Raw genomic sequence first — 27,435 nt, forward strand, 5'->3', positions numbered from 1 at the left:
CTAGGACCATCGGTGGCCAAGTTATGAATTTTTAAAGTCGCGCCTGCGGGGCCCCCGTTTCACAGGACGTGCTACGTCATAATGTATTCACCCAGTGTAACATTTGGAAGAAAATTAGAAGTAGATTAGACCCATATTCTTACAGTTTTTCATGGGCCATCCAGTTTGATGCTTTCCTAAATACAGACGGACAAATGCAAAAATTACTGGTAAATGCCAGCCAGTCCAGCCTTATTTCCCACACTGTGTGTGTATGTATGTATGTATATATATATACTAGTGCATCTCAAAAAATTAGAATATTGTGAAAAAGTTCAATATTTTCCATCAGTTATTTAAGAAAGTGAAAATGTTATATATTATAGACTCATTACACATAAACTAAAATGTTTCAAGCATTTTTCTATTTTAATTTTAATCAGTATGGCATACAGTACAAAAACATAAAAAAAACCCATCTCAAAATATTAGAATATTTCATTTCGAGTTTGAGTAAAACAATATGAACACAGTGTATCTCTCAGTCTAGTTCAGTACACACAACCACAATCATGGGGAAGACTGCTGACTTGACTGTTGTCCAGAAGATGATCACTGATGCCCTCCACAAGGAGGGTAAGCCACAAAAGGTCATTGCCGAAAAGGGTGGCTGGAAAAGGTGCACAAGCAACAGGGATGGCCGCAGTCTTGAGAGGATTGTCAAGCAAAGTTGATTCAAGAACTTGGGAGAGCTTCACAAGGAGTGGACTGAGGCTGGTGTCAGTGTATCAAGACCCATCACGAACAGACATCTTCAAGAAAGGGGATACAACTTTCGCATTCCTAATATCAAGCTACTCCTGAGCCAGAGACAATGTCAGAAGTGTCTTATCTGGGCTAAGGAGAGAAAGAAATGGACTGTTGCTCAGTGGTCCAAAGTCCTCTTTTCAGATGAAAGTACATTTTGCATTTAATTTGGAAATCACGGTTCTAGAGTCTGGAGGAAGAGTGGAGAGGCACATAATCCAAGGTGTTTGAAGCACAGTGTGAAGTTTCCACAGTCTGTGATGTCATCTGTGATGTCATCTGCTGGTGTTGGTCCACTGTATTTTATCAAGTCCAAAGTCAACACAGCCATCTACCAGGAGATTTTAGAGCACTTCATGCTTCCATCTGCTGACAAGCTTTTTGGAGATGCTGATTTCCTTTTCCAGCAGGACTTAGCACCTACCCACAGTGCCAAAACTACTACCAAATGGTTTGCTGACCATGATATTACTGTGTTTGATTGGCCAGCCAACTTGCCTGACCTGAACCCCATAGAGAATCTATGGGGTATTGTCAAATACAGATACGCTGAAGGCCGCTATCAAAGCAACCTGGGCTTCAATAACACCTCAGCAGTGCCACAGGCTGATCACCTCCATGCCACACCGCATTGATACAGTAATTCATGGTAAAGGAGCCCCAACCAAGTATTGAGTGTATAAATGAATATACTTTTCATAAGTTGGACATTTCTGTATTGTAAATTCTTTTTTTGATTGATCTTAGGGAATATTCTAATAATTTGAGATACTGGATTTCTGATTTTCATGAGCTATAAGCCATAATCATCAAAATTAAAACAAAAAAGGCTTTAAATATTTCACTTTACATGTAATGAATATAGAATATATGAAAGTTTACCTTTTTGAATTAAATTATGAAAAAAAGGAACTTTTTCATGGTATTCTAATTTTTTGAGATGCACTAGTATATCTGCAGCCGCTTATCCTGTTCTACAGGGTCGCAGGAGCCTATCCCAGCTGACTATGGGTGAGGGGTGGGGTACACCCTGGACAAGTCGCCAGGTTATCACAGGGCTAACACAGACACAGACAACCATTCACACCTACAGTCAATTTAGAGTCACCAGTTAGCCTAACCTGCATGTCTTTGGACTGTGGGGGAAACCGGAGCACCCGGAGGAAACCCACACAGACACGGGGAGAACATGCAAACTCCGCACAGAAAGGTCCTCGCTGGCCACTGGGCTCAAATCCAGAACCTTCTTGCTGTGAGGCGACAGTGCTAACCACTACACCACCGTGCTGCCCGTGTGTGTGTGTGTATGTATGTGTATATATATATATATACAGTATAACATTTGGATACACCTAATTCATTGTTTTTTTTTTTTATTAGTTAAAAGACCCTTCATGTCATAAAATAATAATGGATGTCGTTTCTCTTTACTTAGTTGAGCAGTTTTTGACATAATATGGATTACTACAGTTGTGGAATTGGGCTATTTATTGTATTATTATTATTGTTGTTTACTGTTTGATGATCTCAAATACATTAAGAAGGCTAGAAATTGCACTAATTAACTTCTGATGAGGCACACCTGTTAAGTGAAAAACATTCCAGGTGACTACCTCATGAAGCTGATTAAGATAATGCTAATAATGTACAGTGTCATCAAGGTTAGGCCTGTCGCGATATTCGATATACCGACTTATTGTACGGTAAATGAAAATGAACTCGGTAATTTTTTTATTTAATCGCGATTTTGGCATTTATGCGCTGTACATCTACATAGGGAAGTCACCAGAGTATTAGCTTGACCCATTGACTGAATAAAACACCGCGCTGTTTTCTGTCGTCTTGCACGGCTCTCTGTCAGAGGCGGGGCCTCCCAACATGCAACAGTTATCCAGCCAGGGTATCCACTGAATGGGGAAAAGACAACACCACGTTGCTCCGTTGTACAGACCATAGGCGTAGAACTGGGTATGGACAGGTCCCTACCAATATTTCTGATTGAAGTTAAAAAATAATAAATAAATCATGCTCCGCGCGCGGTACACAAAGGGTTACTGTAGGTTTCCACTGGGCGAAACACCACGCAAAATTCACTCATGAATATTCGCTCTGGGGGCGTGGTCACGAAAACAGCAAGCAAGTTTTGCTACCATATCAATTAGCAAGTGTGGTTGCAGTGCAGTGACCGGCTGCTAGCTAGCAAACTGTCCTTGAGGAATGTAACGTTAGATTAGCTTGTAAAATTAATCAGTTAACAACAGTTCGTATTCAGTGTGTAAAAACAACATATTTTCATACATCATTTTTAACATACTCCTCCTAGACGGTTCATCAGATTCGTTTCAAACCTGGCAAACATGATGTCAAGATGTTGCTGATGTTGAATTCCAAAGGGATTTTAGATACGTTGTAATATGTTGAAATGGCAATATTATGAATTTTAATACTCGCCACATAAACAGGAAATGTGTCATGAAGTCATAATACATTTAATGATTTGGCTGAAACCTTTCAGGTTACTAGAGAATGTGATTATTATGACATCTAGACGCCCAATATGCCTGTCTGGTATAGCGCCACCAACTGGCCAAGGAAAGAATAGGGTTTTGAATATGTGTGTTTTGACACATGATGAATTTTAACATGCTCCTCCTAGACAGTTCATGAGATTCATGTGAAATTTGTTATACATGATGCCAAGATGTCGCCGATATTAAATTATGAAGAGATTTTTGATATCTTGTAATATGTTGAAATGGGGGCGGCACGGTGGTGTAGTGGTTAGCGCTGTCGCCTCACAGCAAGAAGGTCCTGGGTTCGAGCCCCGGGGCCGGCGAGGACCTTTCTGTGCGGAGTTTGCATGTTCTCCCCGTGTCCGTGTGGGTTTCCTCCGGGTGCTCCGGTTTCCCCCACAGTCCAAAGACATGCAGGTTAGGTTAACTGGTGACTCTAAATTGACCGTAGGTGTGAGTGTGAATGGTTGTCTGTGTCTATGTGTCAGCCCTGTGATGACCTGGCGACTTGTCCAGGGTGTACCCCGCCTTTCGCCCGTAGTCAGCTGGGATAGGCTCCAGCTTGCCTGCGACCCTGTAGAAGGATAAAGCGGCTAGAGATAATGAGATGAGATGTTGAAATGACCGTATGGTTTTAATATCTTGCCACATAAACAAGAAACGTGTCAGAAAGTCACAGCGCATTGACTGTATGGTCGGACACTTCTTACTTCAATAGATATTATGATTATTATGATAACCTGACGCCCAATGAGCCTGCCTGTTATAGCGCCATCACCTGGCCAAGCAGGAAATGTGCCAGAAATTGGCAATGTATTAACTGATTGATATGACACTTTACAAAATATTGTGTATTATGATTGTGATGATATTCACATGTATAATTCAGATGCCTAGCACAGTGCCACCATCTGGCCAAGCAGGAAATGGGGAAAAAATGTTCAATTCATTGATGAATTGATCTGAAACCTTACAAAATATTGGATATCCTGATTCTGATGATATTGACACATCTAATTCACATGCCTAGCACAGTATCACCATCTGGCTAAGCAGGAAATGTGCCAAAAACTTTCAGTGCTTTGACGGATTGATCTGTGACATGCCTGACATAGCGCCACCAACACACTCACATGTAGCACACACACAGTTGCAATCATATACACACATGAATACTCACGAGCATGGGTAATATATACAATTCTGTGCACACACAGTCATATGCATATTTATGGATACACACACTCTCTCACAAGTATGCACTCACATGCACACGCAACATCTATGAGCACACTCTTTCACACACACTCTCTCTCTCTCTCCCTCTAACAAACACACACACACACACACACACACACACACACACACACACACACACAATAATAGTGACCTGCCATCATTGTGCATTTTGTTGCAGACATATGAAAACTCTGCATGTACACACACACACACACACACACACACACACACACACGCACAAACTGCAGACACAGGAAAGCTAAGATGACTTAAGATTACAGCATGAGATAGAGATAAGGAGGAGACACGTATAGTTTTGTACATATATACTGTAAATGTACATTTTCACACCACAGAAACACACACACACTCTTACAGTCTTTGTCTATCTCTCATTCGTCAAGCAGTCATGGCATTTGCAACATTCACATCACCTTTGAACATTTGATGAATACATGACATGTGACTGTTTTGTTGGGTGGTGGAATGTCCTGGGTTGCAGAACCACACGTGCGAGGGCCCGTCAAGGCCGCTAGTTATTATTATTATTCATGAATTATTACAGTTCTGAACTTCAAAATTTAAAAGTCTGGATTTTGGAGAGATAATGGATGCTCTTTTGGTGGAACACAGCGGAGCAAAATATTCTGACCCTCTAATGTTGACCTGAAGCTGGCATTGGATTTACGTCCCCGCCAATGTTAATACCAAACCTACGCCCTTGCCGACATGTTATCTTGTTCTAATTGTTACTTTTATCCAAATAACAACTGGCAATACGTTGTTACTTTGCACTTTTTGTTTATCTGGATACTAATCTTTGAGAAACTGGATTGGCAGAATGTTGCCTGTGAAGAAAAGAACGTCTTTTTATTACCCTGTGCCAAGTTAATATTTACTTAAGTGCAATTTTTAAGAGCTATAGATTGTATTTTATTTATTGTTTTTGTTGTGAGTGGTTTTGTTTTATTTCTTTAGGTTATTTCTTTATATTTATATATTTTTATGTTCCACTGTTGAATTGAATAAGTTGACTTAATGAAAGTTTACTGTTCTTTGAAAGGGTGTATTTGCATGATCATTATTATTTTACTAGTGGCATAAAATTGGCTTGAAAAGACGTCAACAATAATATCGTTTATCGCAATAATTTCTGAGACAATATGTTGTCCAACAAAATTTGTTATCGTGACAGGCCTAATCAAGGTAAATGCTGGCTACTTTGAAGAATCTAAAATATGAAACATTTTAACATACGATCCCATATATGTTCCATATGTTATTTCATAGTTTTGATGCCTTCAGTATTGTTCTACAATGGAGAAAATAGTGACAAACCTATGAATGAGTAGGGGTGTCCAAACTTGGCTTTGATGGACAAAGTAAAATCAATAAATAAAATAAAGGTAACGCCAATCTGACAGTCAGTCCAACACTCCATTGTTACGGAGGTGATTTTCCCTCATTAGTATGGGAATGTTTCTACACGGCTTTACTTGTGTGTGGACACACAGCAGAGAGACCAATAGCGCTTAGGGCTTAGGGTACGGATCTCAGGGAACCTCAGTGAAAACCCAGAATGTCTCTGGCACCCTCGTAACCATGGCAATCATACATCGGCTCATAGGTCCTTATTTGCACAGTAATGAAAGGAAAGAAAGCAACAAACGAATTTCAGCCAGAAGTCGGCCTCTCTGTGTAAGCCTCCTCAAGATCCTTGAATTTTGTGACACGTAATCCTGTGAACTGATCACAGTGGTCTAATGTCAGTTACTGTATACACGCTCTCTGGGACGGCTCAATAAATACATCCAGAGTGGCAGTGAGATAGAACACTGCTTTCAAAAGACAGGAAATTATAGAAAAATATAGTAATGATTAAAAAACAAACAAACAAACAAATAAACAAATGGGAATTTAAAGATTTGGATAAATGATCCATAGAAAAGAAATACTGACAACAGGCACGAATTTAATATATCTCTCTTTGTCTCTCTCATTAAAATTAGATCAATCTCGCAATAAATGAATGAATAAACAAGAATACACACTACCAGTCAAAAGTTTGGACACCTGCTCATTCATAGGTTTTCTGTATTTTGACTATTTTCTCCATTGTAGAACAATACTGAAGGCATCAAAAGTATATGATAACATATGGAACATATATGGGATTGTGTGGTAAACAAAAAGATGTGTTAAAATGTTTAATGTTTTAGATTCTCCAAAGTAGTCACCGCTTCCCTTGATGATGCTTTGCACACTAGTGGCATTATCTTAACCAGCTTCATGAGGTAGTCACCTGGAATGCTTTTCAATTAACAGCTATGCCTGGTCAAAAGTTAATTAGTGCAATTCCTAGCCTTCTTTATGTATTTGAGATCAAACAGTAAATAGTAGTAATAATAATAATAATACAGTAAATAGCTAGATTCCAAAACTCTAGTAATCCATGTTATGTCAAAAACCGCTCAACTAAGTAAAGAGAAACAACATCCATCATTACTTTGACATGAAGTGGTTTTGTATTAATAAAAATAAAGAAAAAACATTGCATTAGAAGGGGTGGCATGGTGGTGTAGTGGTTAGCACTGTTGCCTCACAGCAAGAAGGTCCTGGGTTCGAGCCCACCAGCCGACGAGGACCTTTCTGTGTGGAGTTTGCATGTTCTCCCCATGTCCGCGTGGGTTTCCTCCGGGTGCAGGGTAGGCTAATTGGTGGCTCTAAATTGACCGTAGGTGTGAATGGTTGTTTGTCTCTGTGTCAGTCCTGCAATGATCTGGTGACTTGTCCAGGGTGTACCCCGCCTCTCGCCCATAGTCAGCTGGGATAGGCTCCAGCTTGCCTGCAACCCTGTAGGACAGGATAAGTGGCTACAGATAATGGATGGATGGATAGATAGATGGCATTGCATTAGAAGATGTGTCCAAACTTCTGACTAGTACTGTGTATGTATATATACACACCGATCAGCCATAACATTATGACCACTGACAGGTGAAGTGAATAACTGTATCTCACTATAGTGGAACTTGTTAAGGGGTGGGCTATATTAGGCAGCCAGAAAACAGTTTTTGAAGTTGATGTGTTTGAAGCAGGAAAAATGGGCAAGTGTAAGGACCTGAGCGACTTTGATAAGGGCCAAATTGTGATGGCTTTATGACTGGGTCTGAGCATCTCCAAAATGGCACATCTTGTGTGGTGTTCCCGGTATGCAGTGGTTAGTACCTACCAAAAGTGTTCCAAAGAAAGACAACCGGTGAACTGACGACAGGGTCATGGGTGGCCAAGGCTCATTGATTTGCATGGGGAAGATGCCTGGGCTCAGTCCTGAACTTGAGTGGCTGTTTGGAGTTTAATTTTATTCCAGACACTTGAATATACATAATCAAATCATGTTGGATATACAAAAACAAATTGTCTTAATACAACTCAGTTCATTCATGTGGAACCACTGTACACATTTGAATTAAATAAATTCTGAACTCTTTTCAGTGATGCTAGAATATTTTTCAAATAGACTTGGATTACTGACCTGGCGACTTGTCCAGGGTGTACCCCGCCTCTCGCCCATAGTCAGCCGGGATAGGCTCCAGCTTGCCTGCGACCCTGCAGAGGATAAACGGCTACAGATAATGGATGGATGGATGGACTTGGATTACTTTTCTTTCAGAACTACAGTGTCCTGCAAAAGTATTCATCCCCCTTGGTGTTTGTCCTGTTTTGCTGCATTACAAGATGGAATTAAAATGGATTTTTGGGGGGTTAGCACCATTTGAGTTACACAACATGCCTACCACTTTAAAGGTGATTTTTTTTTTTATTGTCACACAAACAATCATTAAGATGAAAAAACAGAAATCTAGAGTGTGCATAGGTATTCACCCCCTTTCGTATAAAACCCCTAAATAAGAGCTGGTCCAACCAATTCACTTCATAAGTCACGTAATTAGTTGATTAAGATCCAACTGTGTGCAATCAAAGTGTCACATGATCTGTCACATGATGTCTGTATAAATCAACCTGTTCTGGAAGGACCCTGACTCTGCAACACTACTAAGCAAGCAACATGAAAACCAAGCAGCCTCCAAACAGGTCAGAGACAAAGTTGTGGAGAAGTATGGATCAGGGTTGGGTTATAAAAAAATATCCCAAACTTTGAATATCTCAGGGAGCACCATTAAATCCATTATAGTAAAATGAAAAGAATATGGCACCACTACAAACCTGACAAGAGAAGGCTACCCACCAAAACTCACAGACCAGGCAAGGAGGGCATTAATCAGAGATGCAACAAAGACACCAACGATAACACTGAAGGAGCTGCAGAGATCCACAGCAGAGATGGGAGTATCTGTCCATAGGACCACTTTAAGCCATACACTCCACAGAATGGGGCTTTATGGAAGAGTGGCCAGAAAAAAGTCATTGCTTAACAAAACACGTTTGGAGTTTGCCCAACAGCATGTGGCAGACTCCCCAAACATTCTCTGGTCAAATGAGACAAAAATTTATATTTTAGGCCATCATGGGAAATGCCATGTGTGGCGCAAACCCAACACCCTGAGAACCCCATTCCTACAGTGAAGCATGGTGGTGGCAGCATCATGCTGTGGGGATATTTTTCATCTACAGGGACAGGAAGGCTGATCAGGACTGAAGGAAAGATGGATGGCACTAAATACAGGGCAGTTCTGGAGAAAAACCTGTTTGAGTCGGCCAGAGGTTTGAGGCTGGGATGAAGGTTCACGTTCCAGCAGGACAGTGACCCTAAACATACTGCTAAAGCTACACTGGAGTGGTTTAAAGGGAAACATTTAAATGTCTTGGAATAGCCTAATCAAAGCCCAGACCTCAATCCAACTGAGAATCTGTGGCATAACTTGAAGATTGCTGGACACCAACATAACCCCTCTAACTTGAAGGAGTTGGAGCAGTTTTGCCCCGAGGAATGGGCAAAAATCCCAGTGGCTAGATGTGCTAAGCGAATAGAGACATACCTCAAGAGACTTGTAGCTGGAATTGTAGCAAAAGGTGACACTGCAAAGTATAGAATTTGGGGGCAAATACCTATGCACACTCCTGCTTTCTGTTTTTTCATCTTAATTATTGTTTGTGTCACAATAAAACAACAGTTTGCACCTTTAAAGTGGTCGGCATGTTGCGTAAATCACATGGTGCGAACCCTCCAAAAATCCATTTTTTAATTCCAGCGTGTAATGCGACAAAACAGGACAAACACCAAGGGGGATGAATACTTTTGCAATGCACTCTATGTATACATAGTTGTCAGGAAAAAAAGTCCCATCCTGCTTTAAATATATTTTAACATTTCAAGGAATGTGCACACCTAGAAGTAACAATAACCTTTGAGCGGATTTTGTTTCAGATTTCCTTATTATGCTTCACAGTATTACTTATGCGCTGTTAAACCCCTTACTGTAACCATATTGCAAAAATGATTGCCCATCTGGATAAAAATACCATTTGCTCAGTTCAGCTTTGCACTAGCAGATTGTCAAGAACCATAAGATGTCTGTGAGAAAAAGTTACTCGTGTATTTGCTAATAAAGACTTTGCTCAGCTTCACATACTGTTCACGAAATGAAAAAAGGACTCTAAGGCCTTCTATGGGTTTAACAGGAATGCATAAAATCCTACCCCGAGATACTTAATAAATAAGGGGTATTATTTTTTTCGCGGTCCAAATTCTGCGCTCTGATTGGTATCCTACGGTACGGACCCCAGTTACGGACCTCTGGCGACTCGCTCGTTCACAACAACAACAAACATAGTAGCAATTTTTGTCAACATTTATCTTTTTTTAATAAGATTTATTTATAAGATTATCAAAAGTCTTATAAATTTTTGCCAGCATTTCTCAGTATAATAGCATTAATTTTACAGCATGGATAGCGATAGCGACAGTGTTCACAGCGAAAGTGAGTTTTACTACCCTGAGGAAGAAGAAATAAAAGAAAACATTTCAGGAGAAAGCTAAAAACCTGTGATTTGCTAACACTGAGCAAAAACATGGCTGAATCCTGAATGACTCCTATTTGTATAAATAGGGGACTACATAGACGGCAAAATGTAGGTTTTTTTTCCTGCCATGGAAGTGCACTTGTATTCTGAGGAGGAAGCCATTTGCATTACAGCCGTGAATGAGGATTCAAAATAGCATTAATTTTACATCATGGATAGCGATAATGACAGTGTTCACAGCGAAAGCGAGTTTTACTACCCTGAGGAAGACAAAATAAAAGAATACATTTCAGGAGAAAGCTAAAAACCTCTAACTTGCTAACAGTTTGATCTCATTAGTTAATGAGGCCCATTTTGGACCATGTTATCCTAATACATAATATTACGTTAGGTAAAAACTTTAAACCAGTACAGTCTCTTCTTCAAAGTTTCACCAAATGGCGTTATTTATGCAATATAAAGGTCATAATACTGTATAACTTTGGTCGAGCAAAAACATGGCTGAATCCTGAATGACTCAATTTTGTATAAATAGGGGACTACATAGGCGGCAAAAATTTAGTTTTTTTTTTTTTTCCTGCCATGGAAGTGCACTTTGCATTACAGCCATGAATGAGGATTCAAAATGACGACTCGGCTCAGTTTTCCCTTTCGGGTGCTCTCGTTTTCTGTTAGAATTTGGTAAAGAAAAAAAAAATATATTATTTAGCAGCTTAAGGTCGGTCCGTATGGTGAAATACCGTGACCTTGACCCAGAGGGTCTCACTCAGTACTTTCAAGACCTCGGTCACGGTATTTCACCATACGGACCTCCCAGCTGGTAAATAACACACACACACACATATATATATATATATATATATATATATATATATATATATATATATATATATATACACAATGGTGCTTGAAAGTTTGTGAACCCTTGAGAATTTTCTATATTTCTGCATAAATATGGCCTAAAACATCATCAGATTTTCACACAAGTCCTAAAAGTAGATAAAGAGAACCCAGTTAAACAAATGAGACAAAAATATTATACTTGGTCATTTATTTATTGAGGAAAATGATCCAATAACATATCTGTGAGTGGCAAAAGTATGTGAACCTTTGCTTTCGGTATCTGGTGTGACCCCCTTGTGCAGCAATAACTGCAACTAAACATTTCCAGTAACTGTTGATCAGTCCTGCACACCGGCTTGGAGGAATTTTAGCCCATTCCTCCGTACAGAACAGCTTCAACTCTGGGATGTTGGTGGGTTTCCTCACATGAACTGCTCGCTTCAGGTCCTTCCACAACATTTCGATTGGATTAAGGTCAGGACTTTGACTTGGCCATTCCAAAACATTAACTTTATTCTTCTTTAACCATTCTTTGGTAGAACGACTTGTGTGCTTAGGGTCGTTGTCTTGCTGCATGACCCACCTTCTCTTGAGATTCAGTTCATGGACAGATGTCCTGACATTTTCCTTTAGAATTCACTGGTATAATTCAGAATTTATTGTTCCATCAATGATGGCAAGCCGTCCTGGCCCAGATGCAGCAAAACAGGCCCAAACCATGATACTACCACCACCATGTTTCACAGATGGGATAAGGTTCTTATGCTGGAATGCGGTGTTTTCCTTTCTCCAAACATAACGCTTCTCATTTAAACCAAAAATTGCTATTTTGGTCTCATCCATCCACAAAACATTTTTCCAATAGCCTTCTGGCTTGTTCACGTGATCTTTAGCAAACTGCAGATGAGCAGCAATGTTATTTTTGGAGAGCAGTGGCTTTCTCCTTGCAACCCTGCCCTGCACACCATTGTTGTTCAGTGTTCTCCTGATGGTGGACTCATGAACATTAACATTAACCAATGTGAGAGAGGCCTTCAGTTGCTTAGAAGTTACCCTGGGGTCCTTTGTGACCTCGCAGACTATTACACGCCTTGCTCTTGGAGTGATCTTTGTTGGTTGACCACTTCTGGGGAGGGTAACAATGGTCTTGAATTTCCTCCATTTGTACACAATCTGTCTGACTGTGGATTGGTGGAGTCCAAATTCTTTAGAGATGGTTTTGTAACCTTTTCCATCCTGATGAGCATCAACAACACTTTTTCTGAGGTCCTCAGAAATCTCCTTTGTTCGTGCCATGATACACTTCCACAAACATGTGTTGTGAAGATCAGACTTTGATAGATCCCTGTTCTTTAAATAAAACAGGGTGCCCACTCACACCTGATTGTCATCCCATTGATTGAAAACACCTGACTCTAATTTCACCTTCAAATTACCTGCTAATCCTAGAGGTTCACATACTTTTGCCACTCACAGATATGTAATATTGGATCATTTTCCTCAATAAATAAATGACAAAGTATAATATTTTTGTCTCATTTGTTTAACTGGGTTCTCTTTATCTACTTTTAGGACTTGTGTGAAAATCTGATGATATTTATGCAGAAATATAGAAAATTCTAAAGGGTTCACAAACTTTCAAGCACCACTGTGTATATATATATATATATATATATATATATATATATATATATATACTGGGTGCGATTTGCTGGGGGGGATGGTGGGGATCATCCCCCCCCCTCTGGTTTTTATCTCTGCTGAAAAAAAATCCTCGGGGACAACCCCGTCAATAAAACAAACAAACCAAAAAAAAAGTTGACATGACAGGCATGTTGTGACACAGTTTTCTATGGTCTACATTGCACTCACTTTCAAAATGACCCGAAGTGGCAGCTTTGATGTTCACGAACGTCTAGGGTTGCCAACCGTCCTGTATTGGCCGGGACATCCCGTTTTTTGGGTAATTTTAATTTGTCCCGTCAGGGACAGATCCTGCCCCTCACTCCAATGCTGTGGTGTAAATCGCGTAATTGCCGTGAGAAGCGCTATTACCGCGAGTCGCGGTCATCTGCGATTTAAAAGCATTCACTGTTGTCATATCCTGAATTTTTAAGCTATACTGACAAAATAGGCATCAAATTAAACTAGAGCAGATGGTGCAGCCAGTGGATACAGCCTAACTGTTCAATAAGGATAGCAGATAGCTTAAAAAAAAAACCTTCCGAAACAGGATAGACACCTCAGCCTATAGTAGGGGAGCTTTTCTGCCTCACTCCTGCCTTTGTGATGTCTTTCTCTCTTCTTCTTCTGCTATGAAGCATTGCAGAAGGTTCTTAGGGTTTTCAAATGGACAATTAAGCAAATATCAGGGTTTTACAGCTACAGCAAATCATTTTTCAGTTTATGACATTGCCTTCATAAATATGGCCTGATGAATTATTTGGCCAAAGTTTAAAAGAGAAAAATGAGACAATAATATTAGAATTGTTTGTTATTTTGCATTAAGTTACTTAAAAATATCCATTAATTGGTCTATTCATTTTTAAAAGCTCTATTTTAGAAATGAATTTGTAGTGGCCTACATTTGAAACACTCACCTAAAGGCGATTTGGTACTGTAACTATTTTGGGGCGCTGGGGTGCGTGTACAGGGCCTGTACCGGTACTTGTCCGCACCCGGAACAAAGTGTCCCTCATTTGGATATGAGAAAGTTGGCAACCCTACGAACATCCCCAGCAAATAGATACATTGTAGATAATCAGTGTGAACGTGGATTTAGCGCCATGAATCACATCCTTACTGATGAGCGCAACAGAATGAATGTATCCACACTGAACAGCCTTCTTTTCCTCGCTGTCAATGGGCCAGACGTGCGTTCCTTCCCTGCTGAGAAATTCACAGAAATGTGAATTAAAGAAGGGCGAAACGCGGCGGATAGCGCACCGACGGGAAAGCAGAAAAGGCCACATGAACTGCGCCATCAGAGCAAACTGTTCATTTAGTATTCATGTATTTCAGTGATTTTCGAGTCACTGTCCATTTAATCTGGAGGGAGAGAAACATCACAGCAACGCGACAAGCAATGCGAACTTTGTTGTGTGTTAGTGTTTGTGTATTTAGTCAGAGAGATAGGAAGATGAATTTACTATCTCTGGTTTAGTGTTCGTTTTCATTTAGTGTTGTTCATTTGATATCATCAGCTGTTATTGAGCTGTTAGCCTATTGTTACCTTAATTTTGTGACGTTTCATGATTAAAAAAAAAAAACATCCCCCCTTCTGGTTTTTTGACAAATCGCACCCTGTATATATATATATATATATATATATATGTTTATTCCAAGAAAGAAATTATAATGTCTTCCTGGGAATCAAGAAAAAAATGTATCTCTCAATTTCTCTTTTGTTGTGATTTCCTTACTAGGAATTTCCCAGCAACCCTCCTAGTCACATGATATATCATTGGAAAGCCCAGGATGTACTCTTTACAAGACACCAGGATTCAAGTGAATCGTTTGAAAGAGTAAGAGGGTGTGCACCTAAAACAAATGTCAACTACAGAGGACACAAGTCTATGGGTTGGTTCTCAGGAGGATATATATATTTTTGAAACTATGTTAATATTTTTCACTTGTTCCCCAGCAGAGGATAGTATTAATGCTTTGCAACAAATAATTGCCCACCCACAGGAAGCAGTTCTGTTGCTAATTGCTATTGTTACACTAAGCCTCATGTAAAGCCCTAATAAATCATGACTAATTTCCTCATGGTAAAGAATGATTAATGAATTAATGATTTCTTTCCTTCAAGAATTGTGTTGTCAGGCATTTTAATATTCTACTTATTCCTATTTTTAGCACAAAGGTAAGAGGAAGTGATGGTGATGTCATCTTCATTCTCAGGAACACTTTTTCTAAAAAAAAAAAACCATTCTATGACCTGGCAAAATTTAGAAAAAAAGCCTATACTGTATGATTGATGTTATTGTAATATATTAAATTACAACACCCCTTTTTTTTTTAGCTCATCTAGTTGCAGGCCAGATCACATGAGCTTATACAATCGCGCGTCGTCCATCCGTCGTATGTCGTCATCTGTCCACAATTTACAATCGCTAGTCCTCCTACAAGATTGATAGGATTTCGATCAAACTCACATATAATGTTCCCCAGGTGGGTGTGCGCCACCTGTCATATTTACGATTTTATGGCCGTCTTGGTCAGTATGAGCAACAGCCTCTTTGAGGCTACTTTTATCTTTGTAATAACTCTATCTCCATTGCTGCTGTACTGTGCAGTCTGTTCAATTTATTGTACAATACACAGATGTATGGAGTGATACAGTCCACCATATTTCTCTGCTGCTAATTGTAATATTTTGAAAGTGTCTTCAGGAGTCATGATAGATTTGCTGTTTATGATTCAGCTGTTTGATACGGGTCTAGCTCACTGTACAAGCTTGAAGTTTCAGGAGCATCTTTCCAGATATGTTGAGCTGGTTACAGTATTGAAGTCACATCACAAATTGGCATTTAACTGTTCCTGTAAGTTTCGTACAGCTGTAATCAGTGAGCTCAAAATTATTTTTGCCCTTCCAACTCTGAGACACATGCAGTTTTTAAGAAATGTGACTTCCTCTGAATTCCACATGGAGGGAGAAAAAACCCAAAACTCTGATCTGCTTTGCTTTTTATAAAACAAAGAGCAACATGACATCCTGTTTTTCTAAAAGCAACTGCACACTCACAGCCATTATGGTATCAAACGCACATACTTCCATTTCATACCTAATGAGTTTTTTTTGTGTGACTCCTGAATTATTGCATCCAGTTTTCACATCGTTATTTCTTTTTTTTAAAATTGATTTTAAAAGAGCAACTGTGTTTCATCAGTCATTATTGAGCCATTAGTGTAAACCTTTAACATTTGAGAAGAGTTGAACCTCAAAAGGAAGTGTTTTTAGTATTTTGACTGTCTCTGACATTTCTAGGGAAATACTCAACAACTTGATAGTTCGATCATCTTTCATCATTCTGTCTTATACAAAATAGCATTTGTACCTTTTAGAAATTGAACTTCTATAAAATAAACCTACACAAAAAGCCTCCTGTTAGAACTAGAATGAAAAATGAAACCAGAATGTGTAAATGTGTAAACACACCAAGGTTTTATGTAATCTCTGAATTTACAGCTGTAACACAGTGAGGTGTGAAATGCTGTAATAAAAGTTAGGAATAGCTGTGGGCTGGCGCGCTCATGTCACTTTCCCCCAAGGCAACTTTTATTTCCAGTTGTAGTGAAAGTAGTATATCGTTAGAATGCACCTTAAGGGCTTGGACCTTTCCACTGTCAGACAGAAGCAGATGATTGTTTTTCTTTTCTGTAGTCTCATTTCAGTCTCCCAGGATTTCGCGGGCCTTTTTTGTGATTGTTGCGGGCTAAAATGTCTGATGTTGCGGGGGTTTTCCAAAAAATTGCAATGAAAGTTGCGGTGTTTTTTAGGTTTTTGTTGCGATTACATTGCGGGAGGAAGTGAAAGTTGCGAGAAATTGTTGCGATTTTCTCTTTTTGTGATTAAAATTGAGTGATATGTTAAATATTAAGTTATTACTGAAAAACTATTGATTAAAAAAACAGACACTGAGAAATGGTCCTATAAACAACTTTACCAATATAAAGGATTACCAGGACTACAAAAATGCAGAAAAATAGGCTTTACTTATCCAAATGCACCTGTTGGTTCAAAAGTTAAAGTGCATAGAACCTCACAGCACAACATGAAGTTACCTTAAAATATAATATAAATGCCTCAGCTTTCATGTAAGAAAAAATCACTATTAATACTAGTACTGTGTGCAGGCAGTCTCTCCTGAAGACTAAATTAAACAATAATTATAAACTAATAAAATAAATGTCTCAGGCTTCATAGAAGAAACAAAACAATTTGAACAGAATCTCACAGTATGATGCTGAAGCTGCCTAAACAATGGAAAATAAAATACCATTTTGGCAAAAATGTTGGCATCCATTAATTTCTTGTAGTAAGTAAAAAAAAAAATGTAAAGTGCACACAGTCCTTCACTGTAAACATACACTTTCAGTAACAGAATTTAAGCGTACATAAACACTGACTCGCACATGCAGTGTTGCCAGATACTGCTGATGTTTTCCAGCCCAAAATATGTTCAAAACCCGCCAAAATGCACTTGAAACCGCCCAATCTGGCAACACTGGAAGTAAGGCGGAAGGTAGTTTGTTGACGTCACCTCAAGACGACGCCAATGATTGGTCAAATTTGCGGGAAAGTTGTGGTGATTGGATATAATTGCAACACCGCCCTGAATTCGCGGGGATTGGTTGAATTTGCGTTGAAGTTGCAAATTGCAACATCGCAAAATCCTGGAGGGTCTGTCATTTGTCATTTTTTTTTTAAAGATTTTTTTGGGGGCTTTTTCACCTTTTATTGGATAGGACAGTGTAGAGACAGGAAATGAGCGGGAGAGAGAGACAGGGAGGGATCGGGACATGACCTCGGGTCGGAATCGAACCCGGGTCCCCGGATTTATGGCATGGCGCCTTATCCAACTGAGCCACGATGCCCCCATTTGTCATCTTTTGAAAAGGAAGAAGCTCTCTCTGGCTGAACTTGCATGTTCTCCCCGTGTCAGCATGGGTTTCCTTTGGGTGCTCCGGTTTCCCCCACAGTCCAAAGACATGCAGTTAGGTTAACATGGGGCGGCTGTGGGTTGACGTGCCCTTGAGCAAGGTGCTTAACCCCTGACTGCTCCCCGGGCGCTGTAGTGTGGCTGCCCACTGCTCTGGGGGTGTGCGCGCATGTGTTCACTGCTTCAGATGGGTTAAATGCAGAGGATGAATCTCACTGTGCTTGAAGTGTGCATGTGACAAATAAAGGTTAAAACACTGCTGCAATCCATCATCCATCACAGATGAAATGTGACTATACCACTCCAGTAATCTACAAAACCAGGAGTGTTTGAGCAAAACAGAAATACAGATCTCGATTTCCTTTTTTTTTTAAGCAATTTCATGGGTTTGAAGAGCTGTAATTGCAGACAGTGATAAAGATGATTACATGCCAAAATGTTCACTACTTTTACTGTGAGATGATTATCCCTAATTCATAGGTAAGGAAAAAAACAGAAACACAACGGGGCTGCTGTTGTAAGAAATAATGCACGGCAGTGTGGTGTGATGTGCTCCGGCACAAGCAGAGTTACTGTTACCATCCTGAAATGTTCCTTAAAACAGCATGCCCCAAAGTGCTTTTATACCACAGCAATTTGCTCACAAATATAATTTTGTTTTCAGCAATTTAATATTGTCGAAGGTCCCTGAAATAAGTTCATATCTCAGAAAAAAAAATTGTGCATAGCTTAATCTCAAACTAAGGTTATTGTGTTTTAAAATGTCTTCACCCACAAAATAGATGAAAGCAGAAAAGTGCATTCTGTCCCAATCTGCTGAAAAACCCATGGATTGTCTACTGTTGTATATTGATTTATCCATCCATTATCTGTCGCCGCTTATCCTGTACAGGGTCGCAGGCAAGCTGGAGCCTATCCCAGCTGACTATGGGTGAGGTACACCCTGGACAAGTCGCCAGGTCATCACAGGGCTGACACATAGAGACAAACAACCATTCACACTCACATTCACACCTACGGTCAATTTAGAGCCACCAGGTAACCTAACCTGCATGTCTTTGGACTGTGGGGGAAACCGGAGCACCCGGAGGAAACCCACGCGGACATGGGGAGAACATGCAAACTCCGTACAGAAAGGCCCTCACCGGCCGCTGGGCTCAAACCCAGAACCTTCTTGTTGTGAGGCAACAGTGTTAGCCACGATACCACTATGCTGCCCCTATATAATAAATATGACTAGGAAATACCAGCCTATCGTACACCTGAGTTTATTCAGAACCTTTGAATGTTTTTGTTAAACTGACTTATTCTGGTCAATTAGTGTGAACACCCTCTGATGACTGCACTCCCTTTATACTTCTACTTAACTAGAAAATATGAAATGGGTGAAATACCAGCATCATGAGTCATGTTTTTTTGCATGTATTCGATACATATTTTCTAATTCCATTTAGTGTTAATTCCAGTTAATTGGTGTTAGTTAGCAGTGTTTATATATTTACATAAAAATGCTATAGATAAGTATAAAAATATAATAGGCCTGGTTTCTGGTTTCTCTCCCACTCGTTAGGAGTCTCAGGAATGTCAGCCCCATTCCACGGTCTGTGTCTTACATTTTGAGAATGCCTACACTGTAAACTGTTGTCTATACCTACAGTGGTGCTTGAAACTTTGTGGACCCTTTAGAATTTTCTATATTTCTGCATAAATATGACCTAAAGCATCAGCAGATTTTCACACAAGTCCTAAAAGTAGATAAAGAGAACCCAGTTAAATAAATGAGACAAAAATATTATACTTGGTCATTTATTTATTGAGGAAAATGATCCAATATTACATATCTGTGAGTGGCAAAAGTATGTGAACCTTTGCTTTCAGTATCTGGTGTGACCCCCTTGTGCAGCAATAACTGCAACTAAATGTTGCCGGTAACTGTTGATCAGTCCTGCACACCGGCTTGGAGGAATTTTAGCCCATTCCTCCGTACAGAACAGCTTCAACTCTGGGATGTTGGTGGGTTTCCTCACATGAACTGCTCGCTTCAGGTCCTTCCACAACATTTCGATTGGATTAAGGTCAGGACTTTGACTTGGCCATTCCAAAACATTAACTTTATTCTTCTTTAACCATTCTTTGGTCGAACAACTTGTGTGCTTAGAGTCGTTGTCTTGCTGCATGACCCACCTTCTCTTGAGATGCAGTTCATGGACAGATGTCCTGACATTTTCCTTTAGAATTCGCTGGGATAATTCAGAATTCATTGTTCCATCAATGATGGCAAGCCGTCTTGGCCCAGATGCAGCAAAACAAGCCCAAACCATGATACTACCACCACCATGTTTCACACATGGAATGCAGTGTTTTCCTTTCTCCAAACATAACGCTTCTCATTTAAACCAAAAAGTTCTATTTTGATCTCATCCGTTCACAAACCTTTTTCCAATAGCCTTCTGGCTTGTCCACGTGAGCTTTAGCAAACTGCAGACGAGCAGCAATGTTGTTTTTGGAGAGCAGTGGCTTTCTCCTTGCAACCCTGCCATGCACACCATTGTTGTTCAGTGTTCTTCTGATGGTGGGCTCATGAACATTAGCCAATGTTGCTTAGAAGTTACCCTGGAGTCTTTTGTGACCTCACTGACTATTACACACCTTACTCTTGGAGTGATCTTTGTTGGTCGACCACTCCTGGGGAGGGTAACAATGGTCTTGAATTTCCTCCATTTGTACACAATCTGTCTGACTGTGGATTGGTGGAGTCCAAACTCTTTAGAGACGGTTTTGTAACCTTTTCCAGCCTGATGAGCATCAACAATGCTTTTTCTGAGGTCCTCAGAAATCTCCTTTGTTTGTGCCATGATACACTTCCACAAACATGTGTTGTGAAGATCAGACTTTGATAGATCCCTGTTCTTTAAATAAAACAGGGTGCCCACTCACACCTGATTGTCATCCCATTGATTGAAAACACCTGACTCTAATTTCACCTTCAAATATTAACTGCTAATCCTAGAGGTTCACATACTTTTGCCACTCACAGATATGAAATATTGGATCATTTTCCTCAATAAATAAATGACCGAGTATAATATTTTTGTCTCATTTGTTTAATTGGGTTCTCTTTATCTACTTTTAGGACTTGTGTGAAAATCTGATGTTTTACGTCATATTTATGGCAGAAATATAGAAAATTCTAAAGGGTTCACAAACTTTCAAGCACCACTGTAAGTACCTGTTACAAAGCAAAGCTGCATACACAGCAATAAACTGTGTTAAAGTAGAGGGCATTCCGAGCAGTTCAATTAAACAAGCCATTTTACACACACACACACACACACACACACGAGGTGCATTAAATTGGTTTGATTTAATATCTTAAACAAACCAAGGGCAGATTCATGTAGTAATGTTATGGTAACTTATTGTCACTGTGAATGTATTGGTGTGCCATAGGCTATTTATGGTATGTCACAACCTCTGTACTTCATATTTAGAGAATCTGGAGAAATCTCTGTAAACAAGGAATAAAGCTAAAAACTGACATTGGATGCTTGCGATCTTCAGGCCCTCATTGCATTAAACACAGACACAATTCTGTTGTGGAAATCACTGTATGGGGTCAGGAAAACTTCTGAAAATCATTGTCTGTGAAAACAGTTCATTACTGCATCCACAAATGCAAGTTATAACCATATATAAACAAGATGCAGAAACACCATTCATCATCATCATCGTCCTTCCCTCTAGGCGCAATTACTTGGCCTTGGGGCACTCCTGGCTGAATATATAGTTTAGCAGTTGCTTGAATTTGTCTCTATCCATCATACTCCTTCTGGCCTGCTGAGCATCGATGTTAAGCAGCCTTTCCACTTTATTCCATATCTTTCTTGGATTACGTATATCGAACATCACCTGTTTCTGGGGTTCGTTGTTTTCCAGCCGGCATACAGTGGGGCAAAAAAGTATTTAGTCAGTCACCAATTGTGCAAGTTCTCCCACTTAAAAAGATGAGAGATGCCGTAATTTTCATCATAGGTATACCTCAACTATGAGAGACAAAATGAGAAAAAAAATCCAGAAAATCACATTGTCTGATTTTTAAAGAATTTATTTGCAAATTATGGTGGAAAATAAGTATTTGGTCAATAACAAAAGTTCATCTCAATACTTTGATACCCTTTGTTGGTAATGACAGTGGTCAAACGTTTTCTGTAAGTCTTCACAAGGTTTTCACACACTGTTGCTGGTATTTTGGCCCATTCCTCCATGCAGATCTCCTCTAGAGCAGTGATGTTTTGGGGCTGTCGCTGGGCAACACGGACTTTCAACTCCCTCCAAAGATTTTCTATGGGGTTGAGATCTGGAGACTGGCTAGGCCACTCCAGGACCTTGAAATGCTTCTTACGAAGCCACTCCTTCGTTGCCCGGGCGGTGTGTTTGGGATCATTGTCATGCTGAAAGACCCAGCCACATTTCATCTTCAGTGCCCTTGCTGATGGAAGGAGGTTTTCATTCAAAATCTCACGATACATGGCCCCATTCATTCTTTCCTTTACACGGATCAGTTGTCCTGGTCCCTTTGCAGAAAAACAGCCCCAAAGCATGATGTTTCCACCCCCATGCTTCACAGTAGGTATGGTGTTCTTTGGATGCAACTCAGCATTCTTTCTCCTCCAAACACGACAAGTTGAGTTTTTACCAAAAAGTTCTATTTTGGTTTCATCTGACCATATGACATTCTCCCAATCCTCTTCTGGATCATCCAAATGCTGTCTAGCAAACTTCAGACGGGCCTGGACATGTACTGGCTTAAGCAGGGGGACACGTCAGGCACTGCAGGATTTGAGTCCCTGGCAGCGTAGTGTGTTACTGATGGTAGCCTTTGTTACTTTGGTCCCAGCTCTCTGCAGGTCATTCACTAGGTACCCCGTGTGGTTCTGAGATTTTTGCTCACCGTTCTTGTGATCATTTTGACCCCACGGGGTGAGATCTTGCGTGGAGCCCCAGATCGAGGGAGATTACCAGTGGTCTTGTATGTCTTCCATTTTCTAATAATTGCTCCCACAGTTGATTTCTTCACACCAAGCTGCTTACCTATTGCAGATTAAGTCTTCCCAGCCTGGTGCAGGTCTACAATTTTGTTTCTGGTGTCCTTTGACAGCTCTTTGGTCTTGGCCATAATGGAGTTTGGAGTGTGACTGACTGAGGTTGTGGACAGGTGTCTTTTATACTGATAAGTTCAAACAGGTGCCATTAATACAGGTAACGAGTGGAGGACGGAGGAGCCTCTTAAAGAAGTTGTTACAGGTCTGTGAGAGCCAGAAGTCTTGCTTCTTTGTAGGTGACCAAATACTTATTTTACTGAGGAATTTACCAATTCATTCATTAAAAATTCTACAATGTGATTTCCTGGATTCTTTCCCCCCATTCTGTCTCTCATAGTTGAAGTGTACCTATGATGAAAATTACAGGCCTCTCTCATCTTTTTAAGTGGGAGAACTTGCACAATTGGTGGCTGACTAAATAATTTTTTGCCCCACTGTACGTGACCAGTATATTTAAGGTGTTGCAAATGGCAGTTGTCTCAAATCGGAAGTGTCTTGGTTATATCCTGTAGTTGCTTATTGGAGATCTTAAAGCTCCAGTCAACGTCACCCTCTACTTGTGTTTTTGAGTCCTTATCTTTCTCATGATCAACCTTCGGAACATTCTTATGTTCAAAGCCTCCACGGACTATTTTTCTAAGAAAACCATGCCAGATCACTTCCACCTTATCGAGCTCATACTCTGACATCATCTCTGAGCCCAAGCTGTTTTACGATGGACTGAGGTGGAGTGGAAAATTATCCTGTAGTCTGACAAATTGAAATTCTTTTTAGAAATCATGGACACCGCGTCCTCCAGGCTAAAGAGGAGAGGGACCATCCGGCTTATCATCAATGCACAGTTCAAAAGCCAGCATCTGTGATGGTATGAGGGTGCATTAGTGCACATGACATGGGTAGCTTGTACATCTGGGAAGGCATCATTAATGCTGAATGATATATATACACATTTGGAGCAACATGCTGACATTTAGATGACATCTTTTTCATGGAAGGCCTTCCTTCTTTCAGCAAGATAATGCCAAACCACTTTCTGCACATCTGAAAGCTGCATGGCTCCATAGTGAAAGAGTCTGGGTGCTAAACTGACCTGCCTACAGTCCAGACCTGTCTCCTATTTAAAACATTTAGCACATTATGAAATGAAAAATATGATAAAGGAGACCCCAAACTTGTTGAGCAGCTGAAATCCTATATCAGGCAAGAATGAGAACATTTCACTTTCAAAACTACAGCAGTCGGTCTCCTCAGTTCCCAAACGTTTACAGAGTGTTGTTAAAAGTAGAGGTGATGCAACACAGTGGTAAACATGACCCTATCCCAACTTTTTTGAAACGTGTTGCTGACATCAAATTCAAAATAAGCAAATTTTTAAAAATACAATATAAAATTTCTCAGTTTCAACATTTGATATGTTGTCTTTGTACTATTTGTATTATTTTCAATGAAATATAGGGTATCCATGATTTGCAAATCACCACATTCTCATCTCATCTCATTATCTCTAGCCGCTTTATCCTTCTACAGGGTCGCAGGCAAGCTGGAGCCTATCCCAGCTGACTGTGGGCGAAAGGCGGGGTACACCCTGGACAAGTCGCCAGGTCATCACAGGGCTGACACATAGACACAGACAACCATTCACACTCACATTCACACCTACGGTCAATTTAGAGTCACCAGTTAACCTAACCTTCATGTCTTTGGACTGTGGGGGAAACCGGAGCACCCGGAGGAAACCCACGCAGACACGGGGAGAACATGCAAACTCCGCACAGAAAGGCCCTCGCCGGCCCTGGGGCTCGAACCCAGGACCTTCTTGCTGTGAGGCGACAGCGCTAACCACTACACCACCGTGCCGCCCGTTCACCACATTCTATTTTTATTAATATGTTACACAGCGTCTCAACTTTTTTGGAAACGGGGTTGTACCTTTGCACGTGCTGACATCATGTAGACGAAAACACAGACACTCACTGCCTTTCTCTTTCTGCTGCTTTCATACAGCATTTCCTGACAGATTCAGTCCTATTCAGTATAAAGATATATGGTGTTTAAAGAGAGGCTATTCAGTATAGTGGAGAACACATGATTCAAAAACCTGTCTGAGATACAGAGAGCTGTGGCACATACTCTTTGAGGGTTACATCAGTAGGGTTGCCAGTGGCACACATTCTACACCAAATTGAGAAAGTGTAGAAACAATGTTGTGGGTGGACAAGTTGATTAAGGCGCAAAGACTGAGGAAAAAAAAAAAAGAAGAAAAGTGTGTCTCCCATTTCCAGTGCCTGAATTCTTTGGGCTTTTGTTTTGTTATCCACTACTAAGAGTCTGAATGAATCTCATACACTCTGTTTATTAAACAAGAAACCTCATTGGAAACCTACGGCACATGTTCAGGTGCACTTGTTCCTGTATGGAAAATGTATTGTATTGCGACACTACTGTATCAATTTACAATTCTGTGGATTGTTACACCCCTACTGATTATATCTCTTGTATACTCCATTTCCCAGGTAAGGTACAGAGCACAGCAGGGAATGACTCAGCTCGCTGTAGGAAAGATGCTGGCTGTGTGGTTGCTGGCTTTTCTCCTCTATGGCCCAGCCATTATCTTCTGGGAGGATGTAGCTGGCGAGAGCATCGTTCCCACCGATGAGTGCTTTGCCGAGTTCTATTGCACATGGTACTTCCTGCTTAGTGCATCTACTTTTGAGTTCTTCTCACCATTCATCTCAGTGACTTTCTTCAACCTTAGCATCTACCTCAACATCCAGCGGCGGAACAAGAGCCGTGCAGCTCACCGAGCCACAGAGAAGGAAGACGGCTGGAGAGTGGTGGACGGCGGTGCATCACCCTCATCCGCAGTCTTCTTCGTCAGGACGCGCAAAGTCTCCTCCAGTGAACCAGCGGCCGTTTCAGCGGTGATTGAGGAAGACATGGAGATTTCTCAGTCCTCCAGTCGAGACCCCAGCTGCAGTCACTCAGTATCTCTCTCTCTGAAGACGATCAATAAGAAGAAAGGAGCATTCAGTTGCTGGTTAAGGACACGCATGATCCAATCACAGGCACCCTGGAGAAATGGGGAGCATTTGCGTCTCTCGCGGGACAAGAAGATTGCAAAATCTTTGGCAGTAATAGTGTGTGTTTTCGGCGTGTGCTGGGCTCCATACACCTTGCTCATGATCATCCGAGCAGTCTGTAGCGGCACATGTATAGAACATCACTGGTACGAAGTTACGTTCTGGCTTCTCTGGCTCAATTCTGCCATCAACCCTTTCCTGTACCCACTGTGTCACAGCAGCTTTCGCAGAGCCTTCGCTAAGATCCTTTGCCCCAAACGGCAATCTGTCGGGCCCCATGAGGAGACCCCATCCTGCCAATGACAGCAAAGGAGAATTAACACGGTCTGTGATTATCGGTGAAGATTGTGAGTGAATGTTAAGGCAGAAGTTGCTCATGTCCGAAAAAATCAATATATGGAGTGAAAAAGTATTTTTAATTTCCCCAAGGAGAAAACTTTTTCATTTTGGATTGCCTTTTTTTTTTCCTCTTTCAGAACTCCACATTGACCATGAAAGGCAACCCTGTTAAATGGTGAAAATTTCTGACCATTGAACAGGAAGTATGTTAAAACATGAACATGTACAGTTGCATTCCATCATCCTCTCAATTATCCTCCATAACAAAGATGTGTATTCAGTTCTACAAAACTTCAAGTGTAATAATACAAAAGAAGGCAGGAAAAAAAATCCATTTTCTGGAAACTTTCTCTGCATCCCTTTCAGCAGTCTGAATGTAGTCTGGTGTTGTTTCTGAATGTGAGATAAACTCGTGTTACTTTTGTCATTTCTAAGGAACGTGATGCGTTTTTCACAGGTTTGAAGGACAGCAGAACTTGAACAAATGTTCTTTTGTTTTAATCTGTCATTTTAACAAATAATGACAAATGGACTCAGTTTGAGCATGTGGATGTCTGGACCCACACATGGTGTGTGATTGCATTGTGGGCACTTACAGTAAATAATGAATTGTGACTTCGTAAAAAAAAAATGAAGTTTTTAGAAAATCATTTAAACAGTGATTTTTAAAATAATCCTTGTACATGGTTATATTTCCTCTGCTTCTCAACTGATTTGTTGTTTCCATAAATAAACTTGACATTTGTGAACACTTTAAAATGCCATGCAGTAACAAACACACTACAGGTATGTCGATTATAAGCAGTTAGCCCCGAATGTGTAGTTATTCTTAATGCTCCCTGAAACAATGACTGGTCCTTTATGTAGACCTTTACCTGAATGT

The 27,435-nt window shown here is 40.4% G+C and overlaps 1 protein-coding gene across 1 annotated transcript in view; it reads left to right on the plus strand.

Annotated features, from left to right (window-relative positions):
- LOC132898838 (histamine H3 receptor) overlaps positions 1-26,689 on the plus strand; it is a 45,933-nt gene extending 19,244 nt beyond the window's left edge. The window contains exon 3 of the mRNA XM_060940508.1: positions 25,647-26,689. Within this exon, the coding sequence (XP_060796491.1) occupies positions 25,647-26,516 (870 nt within the window). The 3' untranslated portion in view covers positions 26,517-26,689. The remainder of the gene's footprint in view (positions 1-25,646) is intronic.
- The last annotated feature ends 746 nt before the right edge of the window (positions 26,690-27,435 follow it).

Source organism: Neoarius graeffei, chromosome 15 (assembly GCF_027579695.1).
Source record: "Neoarius graeffei isolate fNeoGra1 chromosome 15, fNeoGra1.pri, whole genome shotgun sequence".
NCBI lineage: Eukaryota > Metazoa > Chordata > Actinopteri > Siluriformes > Ariidae > Neoarius > Neoarius graeffei.